This window comes from Amblyomma maculatum, unplaced genomic scaffold (genome assembly GCF_055883805.1).
Source record: "Amblyomma maculatum isolate TAMU_Amacu unplaced genomic scaffold, ASM5588380v1 scaffold_15, whole genome shotgun sequence".
Taxonomy (NCBI): domain Eukaryota; kingdom Metazoa; phylum Arthropoda; class Arachnida; order Ixodida; family Ixodidae; genus Amblyomma; species Amblyomma maculatum.
The window spans coordinates 12,117,147-12,142,054 of NW_028146740.1; the positions used below are offsets into that span (position 1 = coordinate 12,117,147).

The window sequence follows — 24,908 nt, forward strand, 5'->3', positions numbered from 1 at the left end:
CATGTTCACATTCTTGTTTGTAGAACCATTGTCGTGTTTTCGCTTTTAAATGTTCATCTCTCTTTTCTGGTTATCAGCACTGGAGATAACTTTCATGTAGCAGAAATTATTTATCAGAGCTAATCCCTCTTAACATTTTTGTTGTCTTTGGCCAATTCTTAGCAGTGTTTTTTTCCAACTGAATTGATCACGTGTTATGATAGGCACCGCTTAAATACGGGTCACCTTCTTTCTTTTGAAATAAAAGTTGTCAGTTCAGCGCTCCGTTCTGTCTACCTTCGTTTTCTTGTGTTGCGTCCTGTTCCGCGCTGTGTTCCCAAATATGGGTTTGAACCAACTAGCCCAACAGCAAGTGTTGCTTATCATCAGCCTGACTATACCCACTGCAGGGCGAAGGCCTCCCCATATTTCTCCACTTAACGCGGTTCTGTGCTAGCTGCATCCACTTGACCCCTGCGAACTTCTTAACCTCATTCGCCCACCTAATTTTCTGCTGCCCCCTGCTACGCTTTCCTTCCCTTGGAATCCAGTTTGTTACCCTAAGCGACCATCGGTTATCCTCTCTTCGCACTACATGTCCTGCCCATGCCCATTTCTTCTTCTTAATGTCCACTAGAATGTCGGTAACTGGAGTTATTTCTCTGATCCACTCTGCACGCTTCCTATCTCTTAATGTTACCCTACCATTTTTCTTTCCATAGCCCTCTGGGTTGTCCTCAACTTAGCCTCTACGTTTCAGCCCCATAGGTGAGTACAGCTAAGATGCAACTCTTGTATACTTTACTCTTGAGCGATACCAGTAAGCTGCTAATCATAATCTGCGAGAGCTTGCCAAATGCGCTCCATCCCAATTTTATTCTTCTTGATATTTCCTTTTCATGGTCCGGATCTGCGGTTACTACCTGTCCTAAGTAGACATATTCGCCTACTACTTCCAGTACTTCGCTACCTAATGTAAACTGCTGTTCCTTCCCGAGGCTGTTGAACATTACCTTAGTCTTCTGCATAGTGATTTTCAAGCATACCTTTCTACTTTTCCTGTCTAGGTCATCAATCATTATTTGCAGTTCATCCCCCGAGTTGCTTAGCAAGGCAATGTCATCAGCAAATAGCAGATTACTGAGGTATTCTCAGTCTACCCTTATCCCTAACTGCTCCCATTCCAAGTCTCTGAATACTTCCTCTAAGCAAGCTGTGAATAGTACAGGGGAGATTGTGTCTCTTTGCCTAGCACCTTTCTTTATGGGAATTTTGTTACTTTCTTTATGCAGAACTATGGTTGCTGTGCAGCCACTATATATATCTTCCAGTACTTTCACGTATGGCTCGTCTACCCCCTGAACTTCGTAATGTCTGCATCACCGCCGATGTTTCAACTGAGTCAAATGCTTTTTCGTAATCAGTGAATGCTATGCATAACGGCTGGTTAAATTCCGAGCATTTTTCTATCACCTGATTGATGGTATGGATATGATCGATATTAGAGTGCCGTTTCCGAAAACCTGCTTGATCCTTTGCTTGATTGCAGTCTAAGGTAGTCCTGATTCTATTAGCGATTTCTTTAGTAAATACCTTATACGTAACAGATAGTAGGCTGATCGGTCTGTAATTTTTAATGTCCTTAGTGTCCCCTTTCTTATGAATGAGGATAATGTTTGCATTCTTCCATGATTACCGTACCATCGACGACACCAGACACTGCGTATACAGGGTGGCCAATTTTTCTAGCACGATATCCCCCCTCCCCCCCCCCCCCCCCTTCGTCCTTTAGCAAATCTGTACTTATCTGATCCTCTCCAGCCGATTTCCCCCTTTTCATAGTTTCTAATGCCTTCTTGACCTCGTCCTTCGTCACTGGTGGAACGGCTGACTGTTTTTACCTGCCGATAATCTCGTTACGGTCCTGACTACTTTCGCTACTGTAGAGATCTGTATAGAACTCCTCGGCTACTTTGACTATCTTGTCCATATTCGTGATGTCGTTGCCCCCTTTGTCCCTTACCGGGGGGGGGGGGGGGGGGGGGGGGTGTTTGCCTATGCCCAATTTCTTCTGTACCGCTTTAACGATTCCCCCGTTCTTTACAGCATGCTCAATTTGCCCCATGATAACTTTCTTATATCGGCCACCTTGCGCTTATTGATTAGCTTTGACATCTCGGCCAATTCTATCTGGTCTGTTGGATTGGAAGCTTTCATACTCTGTTGTTTTTTAATCAAATCTTTCGTCTCCTTAGACAGCTTACCGGTATCCTCTCTAACTATCCTACCGCCTGCTTCTACCGCACACTCACTAATGATATCTCTGAAATTATTGCTCATTGCTTTTAGGGTAATGTCGCCATCCTCGGTTAGAGCTGAATATCTATTCTGTAGCTAGATCCTGAATTTTTCTGCCCTCCCCCTCACCGCTAATTCGTTGATGGGTTTCTTTCTTACTAATATGTTGCGTTCCTTCTTCAGATTTAGGCTTATTCGGGATCTCACCATCGTGTGGGCACTGCATCGCACTTTCCCGATTACCTCTACATCTTGCACAATGGCGGGGGTTGAACACATTATGAAGTCCATTTCATTTTTAGTCTCCCAGTTAGGACTTTTCCATGTCCATTTGCGGTTCTTCCGTTTGCTGAAGAAGGTATTCATGATTCGTAAGTTATTGCGCTCTGCAAACTCAACTAGTAACTCCCCCCTGCTATTCATATAACCAATGCCATAGTCACCTACTGCCTGGTCTCCTGCCTGCTTTTTCCCTACCTTGGCATTGAAGCCGCCCATTAGTACAGTATACTGCGTCTTTACTTTTCGCATTGCCGATTCTACATCTTTGTAGAAGCTTTCAACTGCCTGGTCATCATAACTGCATGTAGGTGCATAGGCCTGTACAACCTTCAGTTTATACCGCTTATTAAGCCTAATTACGATGACTGCCACCCTCTCATTAATACTATAAAATTCATCTATATTACCTGCTATATACGTATTGACAAGGAAACCTACTCCTAGTCGTTGCCTCTCTGGTAAGCATCGATAACACAGTACATGCCCATCCTCAGTACAGTATATGCCACATTCGGCCTCCTAACCTCACTAAGCCCTATGACATCCTATTTCATACCCTCTAGTTCGCAGCACTGCTAAACTAGCTTCACTAGCTAGGGTTTTAACGTTAAACGTTGCCAGGGTCAGGTTCCAACGGCGGCCTGTCCAGCAGAGCCAGAAGTACTTAGCACCCCCTGCTGCGTCACAGGTCTGACCGCCGCCGTGGTCAGTTGTTCTGCAGCCGCTGGTGACTGAGGGCTGGGGTTTTATGGAGCTTATTATGAGGGGTTGCGGCCACTGACTGCACCAGGGTGGCCAACTCCTGTTCTGGTGAGGGAGTGCGTTGCCGGAGATGTCACCGGCATCAGGTCGCACCCCAAACCTGTTTATGCAATTCCATCGACACGCGGCTTTTTTTTTTTTTTCAATCCGGTGGAGAATTGCGCGGCACCGGGATTTGAAGCCCGGTCCTCTTGCATGCGAGGCGAATGTTCTACCGCTACGCCACTCGTAAAATAATAAAATAAAATAAATAAAAATAAATAAATTCTTTGTAATAAATCCAACTTTCGGCTACAGCATCAAGTCATATATCATTAAATAGCTTGTATCGAGAAAGAGATACAGTTAAATCTCGCTACTAGAGACACTTACAAGAGACACTCGGTTATAAGACACATTTGAAAATTGTCTGGTTGGTTTTCCTATGTCTGTCATGTTATCAACATTGCATACAGAGACATGGTTACAAGAGACACTCGGTTGACTAAGGACAACTTCTGCAGGTGCCTGGAGTAAATTCTTCACTATTTAGGAGACACAACCCAGGTGTGCTCATGCAATGTAGATGATGCGTGCTAACTCGTACATGATGCACTTCAGATTCCCTTAGTTAATTCTGCTCCATATCAGCATCCTTTTTTGTATATAACAGGAACTGAGAAGGAGTGCTTCCCAATGATTGGAAAGCCAAAACGACCCTGTTGTTTAAGCCACTGGCATTGCATTACTGTCACCTACGAGTCAAGTCAAAATGGATGAATGACATCCAGCATTTTTAACTCCTCGCTGTTTAAAATTTAATCACAAGGTGAAAGCTCAGAATCCTGATGTCTTTCTCTTTGTGCACAATGCTTCTTGCAACACCAACGTTCTCGTACTCAAAGCCACCAGTTATTTTTTCACTCCAAACTCCACACTTTACCTTCTAACAATAGACAAAGGCATTATGCACTCAGTCAAGTTGCTGTACAAAACAAGGTTGGTAGAACGTGTTTCTCGACAGGCTGCAAGACTGTACTATAGTAATTAATGCGAAGTTTGCTGTTCATGCGATTTCAGGTGTCTGGAATGGACTGAGAATTGAAGCTGTAAAAACCCATTTCAGACAAGCAGGCTATAAATGGGGTGACATGACATAAGGGGGCCCATATATGGATACTGTGGCAAGCTTCCTTAAAATCGAAGCTTGGATCCAAGAGACCAGAATCTTTTGAGGAATTTGTATTTGCAGATGTGGATCTTGTGTGCTCCCAAAGAGCTTACAGACAAGTAAATGGCACATGTGCCATAGAGGATGAGGACATTTCAGAAGAAAAGTGTCAGCATCTCAAGTGAGTGCTTCAAAAGTATTAGATCAATAGGAAAGCTTGCAAAGTGAAGTGCTTTACCTTCAGAATTTGGGAAGGAATACACTCTACACTCACAAAAATACATACTTGTATGAATAACTTCTTTAAGCTTTCCTGGACAATTTCCTGTTAATGCGTGTAAATGCATTTATATGCTGATGTGCAGTAAACTGATCAACACAGTGCTTTTACAAGTTTTGGTTACAAGAGACTTTGCTTACAAGAGAGATCTTTTTCGGGTCCCTTGAGTGTCTCTTGTAACGAGGTTTTACTGTATTGCACTATACAATTATCTGGTATAGCTAATGAGCTTTAATTAGGTGATTTCATTAACAATTGAACTTTAGGCTACAACATCAAGTCATATATCGTTTAAAAGGTCTCTACGAGTAGAATTCAAAATCAAATGGCAAACTACGCAAAACGATGTAAAACCGAACTAACGCGGGTCTCACTCGGTTAAAATAAACGCGTGATAGAAGCGAAACTGTCTCAATGTTTACAGATCCACAGCACGTAAGGAGTGCTAAAAGGGCTCCCGATATATGTATATATATATATATATATATATATATATATATATATATATATATATATATATATATATATATATATATATATATATATATATATATATATATATATATATTTTTTTTTTTTTTTTTGACCGCTTGAAAGAAATCAACATCTGACGCTAGGTGCGTCCCCTCGGTTAGCTATTGGCAGAACCAACTGAAAGAAGACACGATAACTTTCCTGCACTTCATAATTTCTGTAGCATAATCATAACACTTTTTCAGCTTGAAACATTTTTGTTAAAAGGCTGTCATTTTTTCTCACAGTGCTATCCAAAAGAGTTTGAAAGATTCACTAGTTCTAGAAGTCGCAGTGTTAATATAGTCTTCCAATGCTATTAATATCATTAAAATAACACTTAGTTGATTCATCATTGGTAAAGAAGGCAATGAATGCCGCTCATTTGGACAGAAAATTTTTATACGTGCCGCAGTGCAGATTTAAGGGCATATTCGCATCATGAAACAGTGTTCGTCAACTGTGTGCTCTAATTTTGAAACTCAGTTTACGAATGTGCTGCGTGCGCCGCAGCGCGAGAGTGTTTTTTGGTCCAAGAAGCACTGAGAAAATCTGGAGAACATTATAATAGCTCTGCCACGATTACATCCACTCTTATCACAATGTAAGGCGTAAGAAACAAGAAATTGGCAGTCTAAACAATGGATTTTGACAACAAGATGATTTCATTAAGGTTTTCCTAAATTCACATGCGCGCAAGTGCTCGCGAAATGCGCGCGATGCGCTTGCGCTGGCCGGCGCCGCGTGCTTTTTGCCCCTTGCAACATGGCCGCCACTGGCTCGGCCGGCTTCACCCGCTCGCATCGGCGCCCATGGGGAATCGCCACTCTAGAGGTTCTATACAACCTCCTGGATCGGCACTAATCAGCGCTCGCACAATGGCCATATATTTGATCACGTTCACACGTGCGCATGAGCAGTGCATGGAAGCTTATCAGAGTAGCGGATCGCGTTATGCTATAACTCCTTTTTATCAACATACAGATGAAACATAGAGAGCAGCGGAAGTTTGATCGTAAAAGTGCTCTTTTTTTTGCATAAGTGTTTTTGTTTTCAAGTTCATAATAAGACGCCCAACTGCGCTGCCTGTACCACGTGGGTACACCCCCGGAAGCAAAAATGGACGCTTCCATCAAGGCGCTGAGCAGGGAGGAAGAGTTCTTTTGGGACTTGCATTGCTCCCATTGGAAATTGGAAGCGTCGCAAATTCTCACAATGTATTCCGCCGCCTTCTCCGAGCTATCTACTGGGAAAACAAGAAAACAAGAAGAGGCCGGTGGCCGTAGAACAGTCAGCTTAAGTGCGATCTGCTCTGTGCACTTTGAACACCCTTCAAAACAGGAAGTGCCGCTAGCGCTACCTACTTGTAATTTAACACTATCGATGCAAATCATCATCAGAAACAACAGTCATACACACTACAAACATTAACAATATCCTTTGCGCATGGGTATTCAACTATAAATCAACGCCATGAGAGCAGGCACACACTATATCTACCAATGCCTGGTGATTACAAAACAGAATCAATGAACATGATTTCCTTACTTCGTAAGGCAACAAAACAGTCACTATAGCATGCATCATCTTTTTTTTTTTTTTTTTTTTTGCTATCAGAAAGGCTTCAAGAACTTCTTGCGCTGTTTTATCGCGACTTCTGCCAAGAATCTTTATACCTTCAAGCACGGGCTCACATCTGCACTCTTTACAATGAAGGGGCAAATTAGACCCTGTTCCATTCTTTAGCGATTTTGAGTGCTCCAGTGCTCTGTCGTTAGTACAACGAGCCGTTTGGCCTATACAGACCTTGCCGCAGGTCAGTGGAACTTCATATACCTCATCGACCGCACATTCTACAACGGGTTGTCCATGCTTCTTTTCGCAATGGGGCTTCTTTTCTCGCCCGATGCGTGCGCACAAACCGCTCAACTTTATCGGAGCTGAGAAGACGAACGGCACATCATACCTGGCAGCAACCTTTTTTAGGCTGTGGGCGACACGGTGCTATAATGGACAACTTGTGGTCTCTCTTGTCGAGGCTTAGCTGTGCAACTTTTCTTCCCTTTCATTTTTTGTAACAAGGTCTCTGCTACTGCAGGCACAACAGAGCACGGTACGGCTGCCTTTTGAAGTCTGTTAATCAGATTATTAAAACTATCGTCCACCATGTGAGCCCAGGACTTGATCAGCGCCGATTCCAACCAAGGAGAAGCGACGACCCTTTTTACGGTCTTAGAATGTGCCGAAGCGTAAGGCAGCAATTCTTTCTTAGCTCTGGGGAAATACATCCAACAGACATTCCCTTCTGAAAAACTGATGCTAATATCCAAACATTGCAGGCAATTGTTCTCCGGTAACTCATAGGCAAAATGCTTGTGTGCTGACCTGAACGAAGTTCTTTGATACCGCTAAGGAGGCCTTATTGTCGTAGGTTAAGGCTGTCATCACCACGAATCCGCTTTCTTTATCAGCTTGTAGTAGTCGCAGGTCTTTCTCTTCGAAGTAGCTTACTACTCGCTGCCTACAGTGCTGTCCACTCCGTCCAAAAGGCACCTCTCACCATTTTTCCCAGCCTTGTATGCAAGCTTCCTGTTCAAGGCAAGCTTTTCATGCGCAGGTATCTTGAGTGGAAGGCTGTACATTAGTCCCTTTTCCAGGGGTCCGCTATATCCTCAGGAATGCTGGCGTTCTCATACAAATAATAACTGCGCAAAGGATATTGTTAATGTGAATGAGACAAATTCAAGCGAGCGCATGAGAGAGAAACTATCCTCTCGCTTTCTGCCCAGGCTGTGGCAGCAAATCAGGCGGGATGGGCCTGCTTCAGCTTCCACTTAACCGAGCATCGATTTCCGTTTAAGTATTCTTAAGTTGTTTTATCAGTATTTATGTAGCCTGTCATAAAGTTTTTATTACTCTTTACAATGGACCACATCGTTACACCCAATTCGCTCGTCACTGTTCAGTAGGCAGCCTACATGCATGAAGAAATTATCTTTTTTTTTCTTTTTCTTTTGCGAGTCCAGATGTAACGATAATCGATTAAATGACCAAACTTTCCGGTTTTCTCAACATTGCCAGATGTATTCTGGAACTGCTGTGACTCCTTGTGGAAAGACGAAGAGACCGAAGTTAGCTGATGATCATGATTGCAAAACGTCCACATCGATGAGCCGCACACTACCAAGTGGCAATTTTTTTGTGGTATGAACAAAAAGAAAATGTGACAAAGAAAACGAAAAGGAAGGGTGCAATAAGAAGAGGCAGAAAAATGGGAGAATATTAGTGAAGGAAAAATAAAACGAGACCTATAATTAGCCTCTATATGATTGTCCTATTGTCCAGACGAAGGAGTACGAGTTCCTTTCTGCTGAGCGCTACTGGATGGTCAACACATGCGTGGTATAAGCGTTGAAGAAATCCTGCTACCACGGCCTGAGCAACAGTTTTGAAAGCCAATTGTCAAGAATTGCAAAGGCCGGTTATTGGGAGTCTGTTATTAATGAGGCCAGATGCCGGTTACTGAAAAGCCTTAAAAGAATGCTCAGACAGAAATTCCTGCTTAGCATGGGTGAGAAGAAGAGTAAGGTTGCGGTGGTATCGTATGTGCACAGAATTTCACATGGCCTCAAAAATGTAGGCAAGAGGTATGGCGTTGATGTCGCATTGACCGCCCCGCTCAAGATGAACAGGGTTTGCCCGGCTATTCAAAGGGAAAGAGAATCGAAGAAGCAAGAATGTGGGGTGAAACATAGAAACCCATTTGTTAGATGCAAGACTGGTGTTGTGTACAGGTTTCCACTCTCTTGTGGAGCCTCTTATATAGGACAAACAAGACGCTGTATTAACAACAGACTACTGGAACACCGGAACAACTTGGAAAGTGGCAAAGACAATACATTTCTGGTCCCACATTGCCATTCACGTGAAACAATTAAGAAGGAGAAGTGTACTCCCATGTTTAACCAGGATAGGAATTTTGTTTCGCCACAAAGAAAAGTTGACGAGAGACACGGCTGAAGCATATTTTATTTTAAGGGACAATAGGTGTGTCAGCAAGACTTCTCTTGCTCGTTTACGCAAAAAGATTTCTTTTTTGGGTAACTTTTTGTGTAGCAGGTGAACACAGGGGTTGTTTCACGTGATTGCTTCGTTTTCTTCATATTGTTTTAAGGGCTTAGGCTGAGTTGTGAGTCATCGCCTGTACTGTGGCTTCCGTGTATCTTGTCCGGTGTCTTCCTGTTCGCGCTGTTTAAATTGACAATGGATGTTTACCAACTCACCCAACAAAGTATCTTGGTAGGAAACTCTTGCCCGCATGACGATAAGCAGGTCATAACGAGGATGAAGGAGGCGAGGAGGGTGCGCTACAGCTCCGTGGTTGCCACAAACGCATGGCTGAGGTAGTCCCAGGAAATTCGGTCACTCACGATGAGGCTGACTACCAACGCCGACAGCAGCGGCGACACTGACCAGAAGACCACGATGCGCGTGCGACCATGACTCTGCCAGAAGGCACGCAATGCGGGCGCCAAGCCTGGGTACAGCCATAGCCTCCTTTGTACTATGGTACAGCTCATCTTGAAGCATCCTGTCCGTCACCTGCAACAAGCACAGGTTGCCCTATAACTTCCCTTGTAGGGCATTCTCTTCAATCCCAACCTGCTCATGCTTTCAAAATTATTGCAGTGGCTAAGAAAGAGTGATAGTATTATCATCATCCTTGGCTATGTGGCCACACTGCACCCTCGAGAATCAAGCGCATGTGGGGCGGCCATTCTTGTAATAAAGGGATACCCACTTTCACAGCTTAAATCCGTCAAGCACTCTTCATCAAACTAAAATGTTCCTTTGTCATCAGTGTGATACAACCACCTTCCAATTCTGCCTACACCTTCTAGATTGATAAGTTTGAAAACATGATCGTCCAGGGGTACTCAAAATTATGGCAATACAGTTGTCATAGTTGGAGACTTCAATATTGACTCTCACCAAAAGAGACTTCAGAATGTAATTACCTGCTTACCTTAGCCAACTTTCGGAACCTAATTACAATCCCCATGTGCTTAACAAATACCATGTGAAAAGCATCAAGCAGGTGCAGCGCGTGCAGGCAGGTTCATCTCATCCAATTACCAGAAACATTCATCTGTTACTAATATTGTAAGGCACCATAAGTTAGAGCCACTCTAGTTGCACAGACAGATTGCCAGGCTAAAAAATTTGTGCTTACTATAGATCACAACAAAATAGGATTGCCACGTGAATCGTATTCACTTTCTGCACCGCAACGATCATCAAGGCTCAACCGCACAGAAGTGATAAGGTCATATAATGCCAGGACTAAGCAGTTCCAAAAATATTTTTTCTACGCACAATCGAACAACGGAATCGCCTGCCTGCTTCGGTTTGCTGAATGTGCTAAAAGTGATACCTTTTAGCGTTCGTTGACACATTGAGCGTTCTTTGCAAACTTATATTTTGTAAAGCTCTACTGCCTGGGCCGCACTGTTGCCTACAATATTTGTAAATAAGAAAATTTTTAAAAAGTGGTCAATATACGAAGATTGCAGGCATCTCTCTCCCCAATCAGGGAGGGGGATTGTCAGAGAAGGAAGCGCTCAACTTCATGGGACGCGGGGTGGTGGTTTTGTTAACTCCTGGAGTTTGGCCCGGAATCCTGTCCATGGCTCTCAATCCAGAATCAACATAAGGACGAGAAATAATACGCGGGGCTCCAGTGCGAATTATCGCTCTCGGGGTTTGTCCATATCGTTCGTTTCACAGTTACATATTTATTTTTCACTCGGATCGTTTTAGGAGCGTTGTAATATTTGGATATGTTCTGCATTTTGTTTTACTGGCAATCATAGCAAACCGGTGAAATTTCGTTATTGAAAAATTGAAATTTTGCTGCAATTCACCTTTTCCTGAGCTGCGAAGCACTTTCGTTCTACAAAAGCATGTTGTGAGCCGTGGTACGGTGCAGGCGGAGGAGAGCGCCACGCTGTACTTCTACGACCGGCCGGATACCCAGGGGCCCAAGCGGAGCGACTACGAATTCCTCCGCTTCACTATGCTCGAGGAGGCGCTCGCATTCAAGGTGGGTCTTTTCTATGCATGGGCAATACGAGTAGAGGATTCTTCTTTGCCAATAGTGCTGTTACCTCATATCTTTTGCTGTTGTCCGTTTTACTAGCCTTGGTTTTGGTTTACAGAGTTTAACATCCTAAACGACTCAGGCTATGAGAGACGTCGAGTGTAGGGCTCTAAAAATTTCCAACACCTGGGGCTCTTAAACCCCTCCGAATGGCTCAGAGCCAGAGTTGCGCTTATTCATAAAAGAAATACCGTTTTGTGCTGCATCGAACAGGCCTAAATTTGGACTTACGCGAGAACGTATGCAGCTCATTCGGTCGAAAACCCGCCGCCGTAACCGAGCCCGGTTTTATCCGAAATCTTGTTTTTGTGTTCATTTTACGTTATGTGCAAATTTTTTCACAACCTACAACTGCATTGCGTCTTTGTGCTATTACACAACAGTTACATTTGTCATATGTTGATCTCCAATTAGGCTAATATCATGTAATGTGTGGTTTGTTGTTTTTTGCTATTGTACGTGTGAAAAGTTTTGTAATTGTAGAACAGCGTCGCCTTATATATCTGGTCTTGTTAAGGAAAACATATAAAACAAGCACAAAAGCAACCAAATACAAATAAGCACAGCTTGCTTCATTCTGCTGTTTGTGGAAAACACAGAGGCACCTCAAGTTGCACGAAAGTGGCACACACAATAAGAGTGAAGTAATGACCTCTGCTATGGTAATCGACTGCAGACACACCCACCAGGTTTGTATATATCAAGAATCCTCACTGAAGTAGTACCCCGCACGCTGCCTGCTTGCCACAAACACTAAAGTGAATGGTGAAGTAATGATGCATGCATGCTCTACTGTGAATTGCCCTTCTGACGGTAGAAGAATGTTTTTGTAATTTCCTGTGTTTCATTGGCATGACGCACTAACAAAGTAAACACTCACCCCAAGCAGAACACACAAAAAAAAACAGTATACATCAAAGAATTGCAGGTCTTGACGAGTGCCAAAGCACTGGTAGAAAAATACACTATGTCTACGCATGGTAGGTGAAAAACTTGAGCACCAAAGAAAGCGGAACTTGCAAATGCTATCAACACATTTTGCATCAAAAATATTGTTCTCTGTCAAAAGTACAGAAACAAGACTTCAACAGCTTCTCAGCAGTGCGCTATCGGACATGAAGTAGTAAGAGTGTGCTTCGGAGCAAAATAGGAAAAATACAAGGGACCAAGAAGGAGTAGACACACACAGCCCTACCTTGGTGCCTTGTCTTTTTGCGCTAATGCTCCGAAGTATGTACTGAAAGGGGTTTTACTGATGGTTCAACAGGGAATATAGCCCTCTGTAAGCTGCACGGCGAACAGCACAAGCACGCAGTCCGTCAAGGCGCAAAACCAGAGAGCTCGAGAAGCGCAGTCGTCCTCTTCCTCGTCTTCGTCAATCCACTCTTCGTTCACTACAGTACCAACAAACCCAAAAAGCGAAACGAACCATCTTTCTTCTTTACTAACACCACTGGTGAAGACCAGGGGCTTTGAGATGGACGGATCACACCACGTTGTAGCATGTCCCAAACTTGCCCATTGATCACGCGACGCTCTGCTGCTGACACACGATAGGGGCGCTGTCGAAAAGGCGAGTTAGAGCCGATCTGAATGTGATGCGCGACTGTGGAAGTGCGGCCGAGAGGTGTGTGGGCAGCGTCGAAGGTGAAGCGAAACGTCTGTAAAAGGGCCACAAGCTGCATCCGGTAGGTGGAAGGAAGAGGGTCATCGATGGCGGTTCGGAAGAAGTCGTCTGGCAACGAATCAGGCGCCGGATCGGACTGCACAGCATCGATGTAGTTACTACGGTAGGTCTCGGAGGCGTCCAGGTCGGATACAAGGTGGGATGATTGAATAGAACCGGGAGATTCACCACGTAGAAGAGTAATCGGGCGCGGAGACGGATTGTAGATGAGTAGCTTCGTGAAGCCACCGTGGACATCGAGAACAGCAGACGGCAGCGGCAGGTGCTTGCGGTGGATGAAGCATGCAGACGGCGTAAATAAAACACTAACGGCTGACACAGCAGGACACGAAAGAGGCACGAGGGCACAAGCCTCTGGTGCTATGTCGACATCTTCAGTGATGGTGAGCTTTTGAGGACACACTGAACGGTTGTCGTCGGGCAGTGCGTGGCACAGGGCAGAAAACTCCACTTCAGCTCGGGCGCAATCGATCACGGCGTTTTTAGACAAGAAGTCCCATCCGAGGATCACGTCGTGGGAACAAAACGACAAAGCTACGAACTCGACACTGTACAAAACACCTTCAATGACTACACGCGCTGTACATGCTGCTAAAGGTGCAATCCTCTCTTCGCTGGCAGTGCGGAGCGACGAACCGTTAAATGGCGTCGTAACTTTTCGTAATCATCGGGAAAGTCGCTCATGAATCACAGACACTGTAGCACCCGTATAAAACGTTCGTGGGCGAAATATGAGGCCTTGAGCTTTTCGCAGAGAACGCAGTTCACGCCTCAGGAACCGCAGAACTTAGTTTCCCGCGTCAGCAGGGTGTGGTCGCCGGCGCATTGGTGACGGTGACTTGCGACGTGGAGAAGGAGAACGATGGGTCGTATATGAACGCTGTTCGGCGGCGTATGCAGACGAAGAGGGAGCAGAACAAAACAGCGGTGGAGAGTACTCCGAAGACGCAGCTTCTGGATGCGCAGCCATGCGACGACAGCATCGACAGGCCACATGTCCAGGGCAACCACAGTAGTAGCAAATTGGGCGATTGTCCGAAGAGCGCCACGGCTTGTAATAGCGCGGAGTCGCAGGATGAAACGGAGCCGTTTGAGGAAGCGGTGCGTGGCGTAGGGCAGGCTGCATGGGTGATAACGGCTCAGGCGGGGGCCGCGCAGCCACTGCCGCGTAGGTCAAAGGGGCTGGTACAGAAGGTTGGCTATACTGTACTGGTGCTCCGACATATGTCAATGGAGCTTCAGGAAGCCTAGGAAGTGCTTCTGCGACTTGTTCGCAACTTTGGCACCAAAGGAGAGGAAGCGTCAGGACGATGGGGAACGAGGGACAGTTGACGGGCAACTTCTCTAACAAACTTCTTTATTTGGGGCAGATAGGAGGACTGTTCTGCGTCTGGTGTTAGAGCTGCAAGAGGCTCCTGGTGTGAGAGCGAGGAACCAGTGATTTTACGGCGCTTGCGTAATTCCTCAAAGTTTTGGCAAGCAGTGATTACGTCGACGACGGTTGCTGGATTTCTGGCCAGAAGCATCTGGGATGCGTCGTCATCTATTCCTTGTAAAATGTGACTAATCTTAGCATGTTCTGTCATTGAAGTGTCCACGCACTTGCAGAGGTCTACAACATCTTCCATATAGCTTGTAAAGTTGTCGCCAGGTAGCTGGGCACGGCCGCGCAAGCGTTGCTCCGCGCGCAGCTTGCGCACTGCAGGCCTGCCGAAGATATCGGAAAAAGTGGTCTTGAAAGCAGACCACGATGAGATATCGGTCTCGTGGTTGCGGAACCACAGGTTGGCAACGTCAATTAAGTAGAATGTCACGTAATTTAATTTGAGGCCGTCGTCTCATTTGTTGTGAGTACTGACCCGCTCATATGAGGAAAGCCAATGTTCGACGTCGTGGTCGCTGGTTCCGCTGAAGATTGGAGGGTCCCGTTGGCGCGAAGCTCCAGCGCAGAAGACGGGGGACGAGGAGCTGGTTGTACTAGAAGTGGTATCATCGGTCATGGCTGTTGTTGGTAGTGTGCGGCTGCGAAGCTCCAGGGCGGACGGAAATCCTCACCAACACCAAGTGAAAGGGGTTTTACTGATGGTTCAACAGGGAATATAACCCTCTGTAACCTGCACGGCGAACAGCACAAGCACGCAGTCCGTCAAGGCGCAAAACCAGAGAGCTCGAGCAGCGCAGTCGTCCTCTTCCTCGTCTTCGTCAATCCACTCTTCGTTCACTACAGTACCAACAAACCCAAATTTCAGCTTTGCTCAAGAATGTGCACATCGATCACTGGTCGCATACCCATAAATTAAAATCACGGCTGCGAGAGCAAATCCCAAGTGCAGGTGATCAAGTTATTCCTGTCCAGGTTGGTTGGTTGGTTGGTTGGTTGGTTGGTTCATAGGAAGGGAAAGGCGCAGTAACTGTCACACTTGCTCTGTGGACACCTGAACCGCGCCGTAAGGGAAGGGATGAAGGTGGGAGTGAAAGTGGATAGAGAGAAAGGGGGCCGTAGTGGAGAGCTACGGAGTAATTTCGACCACCTGGGGATCTTTACCGCGCGCTGACATCGCACAGCACACGGACGCCTCTTCGTTTCGCCTCCATCGAAACGCAGCCGCCGAGGCCGGGATTCGATCCCGGGAACTCCGGCACAATAGTTGGGCGTCTTACCACTGCACCACCCCGGCGGGGCGTTCCTGTTGCGTGTCCTCTTCCTTGTACTTGTTGGTGTTCCTGCTACGATCACCATTTGCAGGCGGCGTCAATCTCTTGTGATCTGTCGCATATTACAAGCTATAATGATCTTCAAAGGGAACTTGGGTCCGTACTGAATAACACTTGACATCTGATATGGCCGTCCAGGGAAAAGGCGCAACCTCCCAGATTAACAAGCCTATCAGAGAAGTCAATGATGTTCATTATGGCCTCAGGACTTCTCATCGCAGGATCCTGAGGTTGGGAGTACTGAAACATGGCTGCACAATGTCCACACGATCGCCTGCAAATTAACACATTGTTCACTGCCTAAAATTAGAACGTAAAATTTCAAACCTGCAAGACATAAACTCATGAATATTTAAAATCATCACATCTGCAAGCCAAACTGTGGTCGAATTTAAACTATGAATGCAAGAAATGGTCAATGTCAAACAAATCACCGAAGTGGAAAATTACCGTAACAGTTACGAACGCTTGGTGACGAACATTGTAAACTGACGATTATGGTTAACTTTTTCTTGAAGTTAAATGAACAACTTATATCAAGCGATTTCACTTATTTTCCTTTCTTGCCCGTCGAAACCACAAGCCAAGAAATCGTGACTACTACGAGCACTGTGTTTAACCAAAGGAAAAAACAGCGCTAAATATTAGACAGAACACACAGAAAGACGAACGGGATATTTAACGCTGTTTTTTTCCTTTGGTTAAACACAATGTCAGACCAACTAGCCCAGCAAGAGATACTGTTGACTACGAGCACCCTCAGTATTTTTAAGTTCGTGCAGTGTAGAGAAGCTGAAGGAAATTATAAGGCGCCTAGAAATAGGCAGCAAAAAGCAACGTGAAATGCCGATTGAAAATGGGCGATTCACCCCATGCATCCATTAACTATTCTTTTAATCTGTAATCATTTCAAGCCTGCGCACAGCAATGACACTGTATGAGCAGTCACCTTTGCAGGTTTTCCTGTTTCCCTGACCTCAGTGATGCTCGACGAGCTGCACCATTTCCAGCAGATTAACTGTGTTTCTTGCTGGTCGACACACATCTAGAAGCCAGACACATTCCGGGAGCTCGTTGCTCGGCCGCGCGGATACCTTTCGTGTCATTCAACCACCATGCACACAAAAAGACGGTCAGTTCAGAAGCGTTCACCGCTGGCGATCGCACCCGAACCACCTGCAGCTCAACAGTTCAACTCATCGGTGCAACGCGTGAGCTCCGAGCGCGGGCTGATTCGCGTCACGGAGCTTGCAAAGCCACCACACTACATACCTCGTCAGGTAACTGTACTGACGCGTTATCTGGTAAGACAATTTGACAGCATTGCTGTGCTGCAGCAAATCCTAGATCACCGCAAGAAATCTTCGATCACCACTCTGAGACGACGAACGCCACGAAGACCACTCTCCATGCTCCCGCCATGACCGCCGCCATTGCCGGGTTATCACAACCGTGCAGACCGATGGTTTCTTCCCGTGGGAAGTGAGGGTTTGAGATAAGAAAGCAGTTCACGCCGTCAGCCGCCCACACGCGTCAACCCTCATTATAGACGGTCTCAAGCGGCCTTTATTCCTCACGCACTCAAATGAGGCCGTTTCATTGCGTTTAAAAGTCAAAACAAGGAGTTTCTAATGTTCTATTTTTACTTCAAATAACAAGCTGAGAAACTACGGTGAGCTAAAGGCTGCATAAATCAGCTTGCTATCGTCATCATCTCGTTAGCATAATTCAGGAACATCGCTGCTCAGCGAAAATATGGCGGCGAAACGTAGGTATTTTTTGCAATATGCAACCGCAAATGTGCTTCCCTCATATGACAGTCCACGCCACAAGTTTAAAGCACGTGACACTTTTCAGAGCGGATTAGAAAGGCAATATGGCGCCGTCAGGCAAAATCAAATTTCGAGAATGAGGCCCCATGTCGCTCAACTTGGAAGAAAACGCGTGCTGCTGCCTATTTCCAGCGGCATCAACTCGATGATGATGATGGACGATGCAAAAGGCACCTGCGAACTGTGCGGCAAAATATTAAGGCACAAAGGATAAGAATACTCCAAATAACTAGAAAGTAAATATACTTTTCAAACGCAGAAATGAATGCAGTTTTTGTTTCTAGCATAAAAAAAAAAAAGGTGTCTTGTTTACACTAAAATTTTAACTTGTTTTTAGCGACCTCTCTTGGTCATTTAGTATTTTACTGCGTAGTTGCGCTAAGCTTGGACATTACTAAGACCGAAGTTTTCTTTACTACGATGTGCGTGCGTCATCAGCCCCGGTTCAACGTTCAATGTTGCGTGCTACCTTTTGCAAGCGTCTGCGTGCAAACTGGGTTCTCTGTCTCAAAAGGTCAGTATTTTGTTCTATTTGCCGTGGTAGAGCTTTATGTACAGCAAGATGGATGCTGTGTGTGCCCTTTGAGAAACCAATTGCCGCTGCGTGTGCACATTTTTTGACGATGTGTCAGCAGCACACATATCACTCGAGACGACCTCCCGTAACCGCGCGAAGAGCACGTTCGCTCGGTCTGTCTGTTGCCTCCACCTCCGTTACGACCGCGCAGGGACTTCGCGCCCCGCGAACATCGCATGAGTTATGCTCTCCCCTCGAACTTCGCTTCGGAGAAGAACCACGGGGACTCGACGCCTCGGGGAGAAGGCATTCGGAGCCGAGACGAGACGAGGCGCAGACGCGCACGAAAGCGCACCATATCCAGCCAGGCGACCCTTTGCAGATCAACCGAATCTCTTTTAAGCATTAATCAACAGTTTATTTTAACTAATCATCTGGCATCACTGCTATCATGGCGCAGCTGACAGAATCTGTAGAGTCGTCTCGCGCACGCAAAGAACCACCGGAATCCATAGTGCGCAGCAGAACAACCTCGACGAGTTCTGAGACCACCTTCGTCTGGTCACCAACGAAATCGACAGAACGCAGTGTTCTCATCGAACTGAAAGAACAGCAGCTTGCCGACGAGCTTCGAACCCGTGGACTGCCGTGCAATGGCCTTAAGGATGTTCTCGTCACACGCCTCCTGGACGACAACGTTCGCCTTCAGGCCTCGCTGGCTGCGTTCGACTCAGCTACCAGCCAGGCTGAAGCAGTAGGCGATGACAATGGAGGAGCGGACACGGAGGGACCAACGACACTCGAAATTCTGCAGGCAAGAGTTGATGAACTGGAACGGCTTGTAGCCCAACAACGTACGTCACACGCAGCTAGTGACGCAACGGTGCTACTGCATCCAGTGTCGGCACGAACGGGGCACGATACGGACTCCCAACGCAACGACGGAAGTGTCGCCCCGGCTACGGCAACGAATTAAAGGCCGGCAGACACCAATCGTGGTACATCTCCGCAGTCCTCGCGGGAGAACAACGCTCCAGCTCATGAGGGTTCGCCAAGCCTGACTGAAATCATGGGCATGTTCGCACGCACGCAACTGCAGATTATGGATGTATTGTCGAGAGTGTCACAGTTAGCTCAGCCCGTTCTAATCCAGTCAACGAACGACACCGCGTCCGCCATCCCCGAGTACGACGGCAATGCACAACAAAATGCCCAGACGTGGATATCGCAGGTGGAGCACGTTGCTGCGTTGGCACACTGGTCCCCATCACTGACGCTCGCGAGGTCAGCAAGACGGCTGCAGGGAGCCGCGAAGGATTGGCACAGCTCTTACGGTATGAGTTGCGAATCGTGGGACTCATTGAAGCAAGCCTTCGCTTCGCGTTTCGACAGGAGGCCCACGATGCAGTAATTCCTGGACCTGCAGGCTGATTGAAGACTACGCTATTCAGAGACATTGGTTGAGTACATCTATTCGAAAAATGTTCTGCTTGACAAATCTCCGTACCCGGTGGCGAACAAAGAGAATTTCGCTGATTCTCAGCGGAATCGACGACGACCCATGGGCTAATCCACTCGCTGCACAACCCTGCAGCAACGTCATTGAACTGATCGACCGCGCAACGCTGCTCGACACCAGGCGACGCAAGACAGTCAGGACGCAGTTCCGACGATCTGGTCCTGGGCGGTCTAACCAGATGAGCAGCGACGGATCAAGGGCGGCGACAGACGGGCGCAGTTATCTCTGCGAACAATCAAGGCCGCGAGAACAGAGAGAACTGATGCGGGCCACGCGAGTACATACCTGCTTCAACTGAGGGACAACGGGCCATTTTTCGAGGGTGTGCACGAGGCCGAAAATGAGAGCCACGATCGCTGCGGAACAACACCTAGCAGCCAGGTCCAATGACGCAAGCAATACCGGGGCGACAAACAGGCAAGCAAATTGTTTTCTGCTATCAACGTGAGGTAATTTCCCCATCGTCAAGAGCTTCGTCGATAACCAACCGGTGAGAGTCTGTATCGACAGCAGCTCAAACGTGTCCATCCTTAACGAGAGCTCTGTGTTCCCTAACGTTCGCCCCCGACCGTGGGCGGCCCCAGATCACATAGAAGTGCTTGACCGATGCATCAGACCGACGCGAGTGGCAACGTTGGACGTTACTGTGGGAATATCGACCGTGCGGATCAAAGAGGTCTTGATCGCGCCCTTGCCCAGTGCCATGGATCTGATTCTTGGTACAGATTGGCGCCATGCCGCGAACGTCGACGTCACGTTTCACCCTACGAATGATGTCACCCTCGTCCCCATACAGCCATCGGTGAGTGAACCGAACTTACACACTCCAGGCGCATGCAGTATGAATGCGCCTGGAGTATGCGCACCGTATATGTCGTTTATGTGCCTTTTTGTGTCCCGTTTTTTGCGCAAGTATACATAACCTTTCAAAGTATGAATCGTACTGGCGAGACGCTGTTAGCAGCCTTCAGCAACCGCACAGTCATTGAAGAAATTTCACCAGAGGTGACATCGGCTTCGTTAGATTGAACTCGAAGGGCCCGGGTCCCGACGAAGGTTTCTTTGACCTGGTTGAAGAGTCTGTATCTAAAATGACCACTGACGCGAACGCGAACGAAAGAGGCGAGCTCCGCTCAATTCTGAATCATCATCATGACGCATTCACAACGAGCACAGATGCGCTGGGGCTTTGCGCCCACGTAGAGCACGGCATTGAACTTAGGGACGACATTCCCGTCGCCACAAGGCCGTACCGATCTTGCCCCGCGGACCGACAGTTCATGAAGCAACAAGTCAATGACTACTTCACTAAGGGGATTATCCGACCAAGTGAAAGCCGGTACTGTGCTCCTACCATTGTAGTGGACCAACCACACCACCCAACCACGCCCCGACGAATGGTCCACGACTACAGAAAACTATGCCACCATCAAACCACCGTACCCAATGCTAGTGATGGAAGATGTAATCCACGACATCGACAAGGCTCGAGGTACTTCACCGTCTTCGACGTGAAGTCTGCCTTTCTCCCGGTGCGAGTAAGGCCAGACGACATCCATAAGACCGCCTTCATTACACCAGACGGAAAATGTAAGGCACCGCAGATCGTGCAAAGAGTCGTGCGCGAAACGCGTGACGGCATAAAAAGAACATGGACAATGTCGGCCAGGGAGCAGCTACGATCCCCGAAGCGCTATCACTGCTCGACGAGGCGCTGAGACGAGTCGTCGTCAACGGCTTAAAGACAGACCTTAAGGAGCGTCAATTTCAGCGAGATGACATCTCCTTTCTTGGCTATAAAATCTCCGCAGAAGGGCGAACCCTGGACGAGGCGAGAGTCGCAGCCGTCGACAAGTTAAAGCCTGAAAGCAACGTCAAGAAATTGTACTCGTTCCTGCAAATGGCCAACTATTACCGCAAAGTTCGGAGATGTGGATACACACGCCTGAGGACAGGTGCAAAATTTAGAGGGGCCGTGTCAGCAGCACACATATCCCTCGAAACGATCCAACTCTCCCGAAACCGCGCGAAGAGCACGTTCGCTCGGTCTGTCTGTTGCCTCCACCTTCGTTACGACCGCGCAGAGACTTCGCGCCCCGCGAACTCCGCGTAAGTTATGCTCTCCCCTCAAACTTCACTTCGGAGAAGAACCACGGGGACTCGACGCCTCGAGGAGAAGGCATTCGGAGCCGAGACGGGATGAAGTGCAGACGCGCACGAAGGCGCACCACATCCAGCCAGGCGACCATCTGCAGATCGACCGAATCTCTTTTAAGCATTAATAAACAGTTTGATTTTAACTCATCATCTGGCCTCACTGCTATCAGATGCTAAGGTCCCTTTATAATTTTTAAGGTAGCGACAACTGCCGCGCGCGCCACCTAGAAGGATCCTGGAGCAGACGACGCCCGTGTTAAATCGCGGCATTCGTTAGAGGCTGTCGTAGTTTTAAGTAACTTTGTTTATTTACAACAAACAATTAATGAACCAAATACAACTTCTTTAAGAGGGAGCGAGAGCTCGGAAAGAGGCATGCTCATCGATGGGGCTCCCCGTTCGTTCTGCCCGCATTCCTTTTCCCTCAAGTCGGAGGGGGTCCGCGGTCCACTTATTCCAGCATTGGCCCAGCTCCCACGGCATCCCGCAGGGGGTGTCCCGGGGAGGAGCTGTCGCCCGTCATAAATTACTGAAAGGCGCCTGCTTAGTGTCGGGCGAACACTTTGCACAAAGGGAGAGGACACATTTCGAGGGTGCAAAAAAAAGGAGAAAAACGCAAGTTTCAACATTAGTTGAAAACATATCTCCACATGCGAGACAATAAAAGCTACTGATACAAACTAGTCGCATATAAATAAAAAGAGAGTAGAGTGTTGATTTACTGGATTTTCATAAGAGTCGACGCCCTTGACAATGGACAAGAAGAAGTCGGAGCCGAAGACGACGCGTTTCCCGTGGCGTTTCGTGCTACCCCTGTCTTGGTGCTTGCTTGCGGTTAATTGCGTTTGCACTGTAGCTTGTTCTTTTTCTTGTAACGATGCAGGATACGTATAGCGGTCACTTTGTTTGTATAGCGCGTGCAAAAAAAAAAAAAAACAACGAGGCTGACAGTCACCCGGACCGAAATACTTGCGGCATTACTAGCGCTGAAAGTACTGACGGTGCGATCCTCACGGAAAATAAACAAGTCGTGTGTGCGTGTGTGGTGTATCGGTAGCTAAGTCATCGTCCCGGAAGCCGGAAGCTTCTGGGGGAGAGAAGGTCGCCCTTCTTTCCAGTGGTGACTATAAAACCAGCGCGCAATAAAGCACGAAGGCTCCTTTTCCCTGCAACCGTGTTGTCATGTTCTATCGACTGTGACAGCCGATACATGTGGAAGCGAATGCTTCAGCAGCGCTCTTGCCGCTGAGTTTGACGTGTAGTTATTATGCGATAACTAGCGATAACTTATTTGCTGGGAACTGCTGCAAGCTGGTGGTGGCATGGACTGTGCGATGTCGCCACGTAAGCTTGAATCATCCCGCTTATTGATGTGTCATGTGCGTTTTCAGTTTGCCTTTGCGCCTCCGTGAGGTGCTCAATGCAAAAGCCTCTGAATAATTAGATATTACACGAAACGCCGGCGCACTGGCCAGTTATGAGTGCGCTTTGCTTCGAATTTGTTTACTCCATCTGACGCTTCTCTTATGTAAGTTTGCAGTTCTGTCTTGTGCAAAGAAACATCGCCACTTACTGCAGCATTTTGCTTCATATCCTTGCGTGAGAAACTGTGAGCAAAGATTTCACAGCTGTGTGTAATATGCTTCGATATATGAATATATATTTTATTTCATGGACAGTAGCAGTGGCTATGCATAGTTTGTTTTCAAAAGCAGCGTAATGGAGGATTTGTTCGCATATGCAGTGCATAAAATACATGAAGTAAAAATTTTGCATAAAATAAAATTAGGAGATTCTTCCAAGTGAGCAAAAGAATATGAAATAGTACTGACACTGAGCACTAGGACATTTAAATAAGTACAAAAAATGTAAGAACATATAACGCCCACACTGTTACAGCAGTACAGAAAACCATGTATTGTGCACATCAGTCTTTGTACCAGACATTCCAAAATTAGCACAGAGGCATTGGGGGAGAAAGGAGGGGCACTACCTCAATGCAATCACAGAGCACCACCACAGGAAGTTTCATGGCGGCATAGGGTCACGTGTCCCGGATGAGCCAATCGCTGGCGTCGTTGGATGGATCAAAGCGTTTCCATACTTTAAAATTGTTGAGGGACTTTATCAGATGCGACAATGCGGCGCCACCGCTCGGCTGCTCGGCCAGCTCGGTCTACCAGGCACGTCACAAAAGTCGCGAATTGTTGTACGAGTACACGTCTGCACAAACGGCGTCTCGTTTCATCTATTTGAATCGAATGGTGAAGGTGGGATTTTATTGCCCTCAAAACGGGTGTTGCATTGCGCAAAGCCTTCGGTCTGCACCCTATGCTGCTTGTTTTGCTTACTGCGTCGCATTACCGCATCAACGTTCGCTGAATTTGCTTTAGCTGGTAATACAGGGAGGTTATTCGTTTTGTCAGTGGGAACTTTCTCATAGATATGTTCAATGCTGATGTTCTAAATGTTTAGCCTCACATTGTCTCCTTTTAGCGACAAATGAAGCGCGAGTAAAACAATGAAATTGCGAACAGGGCGAGTTTATAGAGTGCAAAGCTGTGTAGCAGTTATTTTCACTTCTCAGGTGCATTAACTTCTAAATAGTAGCAATCCCCGTTTGGATTTCTTGACTAAGCTCTTAAAGCTAGGTATTCTTACGCTAGCGTTACAGTTATCCCGTCCGTTTTCTTTTTGTAGTTCTTTGACACTGATATGTACTTTGCTTAATCGCAAAATCTTTTACCCTTTTATAATCATACCACGTACAGCTTGTCGACCTCTGCTTAAGTCATTTTGTTATCACAAGGATTTTATGAAGACCATAACATACGAATGAAGAGTGGTCGCTTTCATACAGTTCAAGATTTGCATTGTCGTGATGCCTCTACGTATGCAATCATGCGTTAATAAAGCCTAGCTTTCGATGCAGCACAACTTCACTTTTTATGCCTTTAGTGAAATCCCTCAAGCCATGCAATTCTTCTCCATGTGCTTGCCTTCACTTGAAGGCCCTTCATGTTCGGAAACGTGCCAGAAAAAGTACGCCCCGGAATG

At 46.7% G+C, this 24,908-nt stretch overlaps 1 protein-coding gene across 2 annotated transcripts in view; it reads left to right on the top strand.

The window, feature by feature from the left end:
- Positions 1-24,908, top strand: part of LOC146172046 (uncharacterized) — a 277,444-nt gene that overhangs the window by 164,662 nt on the left and 87,874 nt on the right. For both annotated transcript variants that reach the window (XM_084586121.1, XM_084586120.1), the window contains exon 3: positions 11,254-11,367. In XM_084586121.1, coding sequence (XP_084442247.1) covers positions 11,254-11,367 — 114 coding nt within the window. The remainder of the gene's footprint in view (positions 1-11,253; positions 11,368-24,908) is intronic.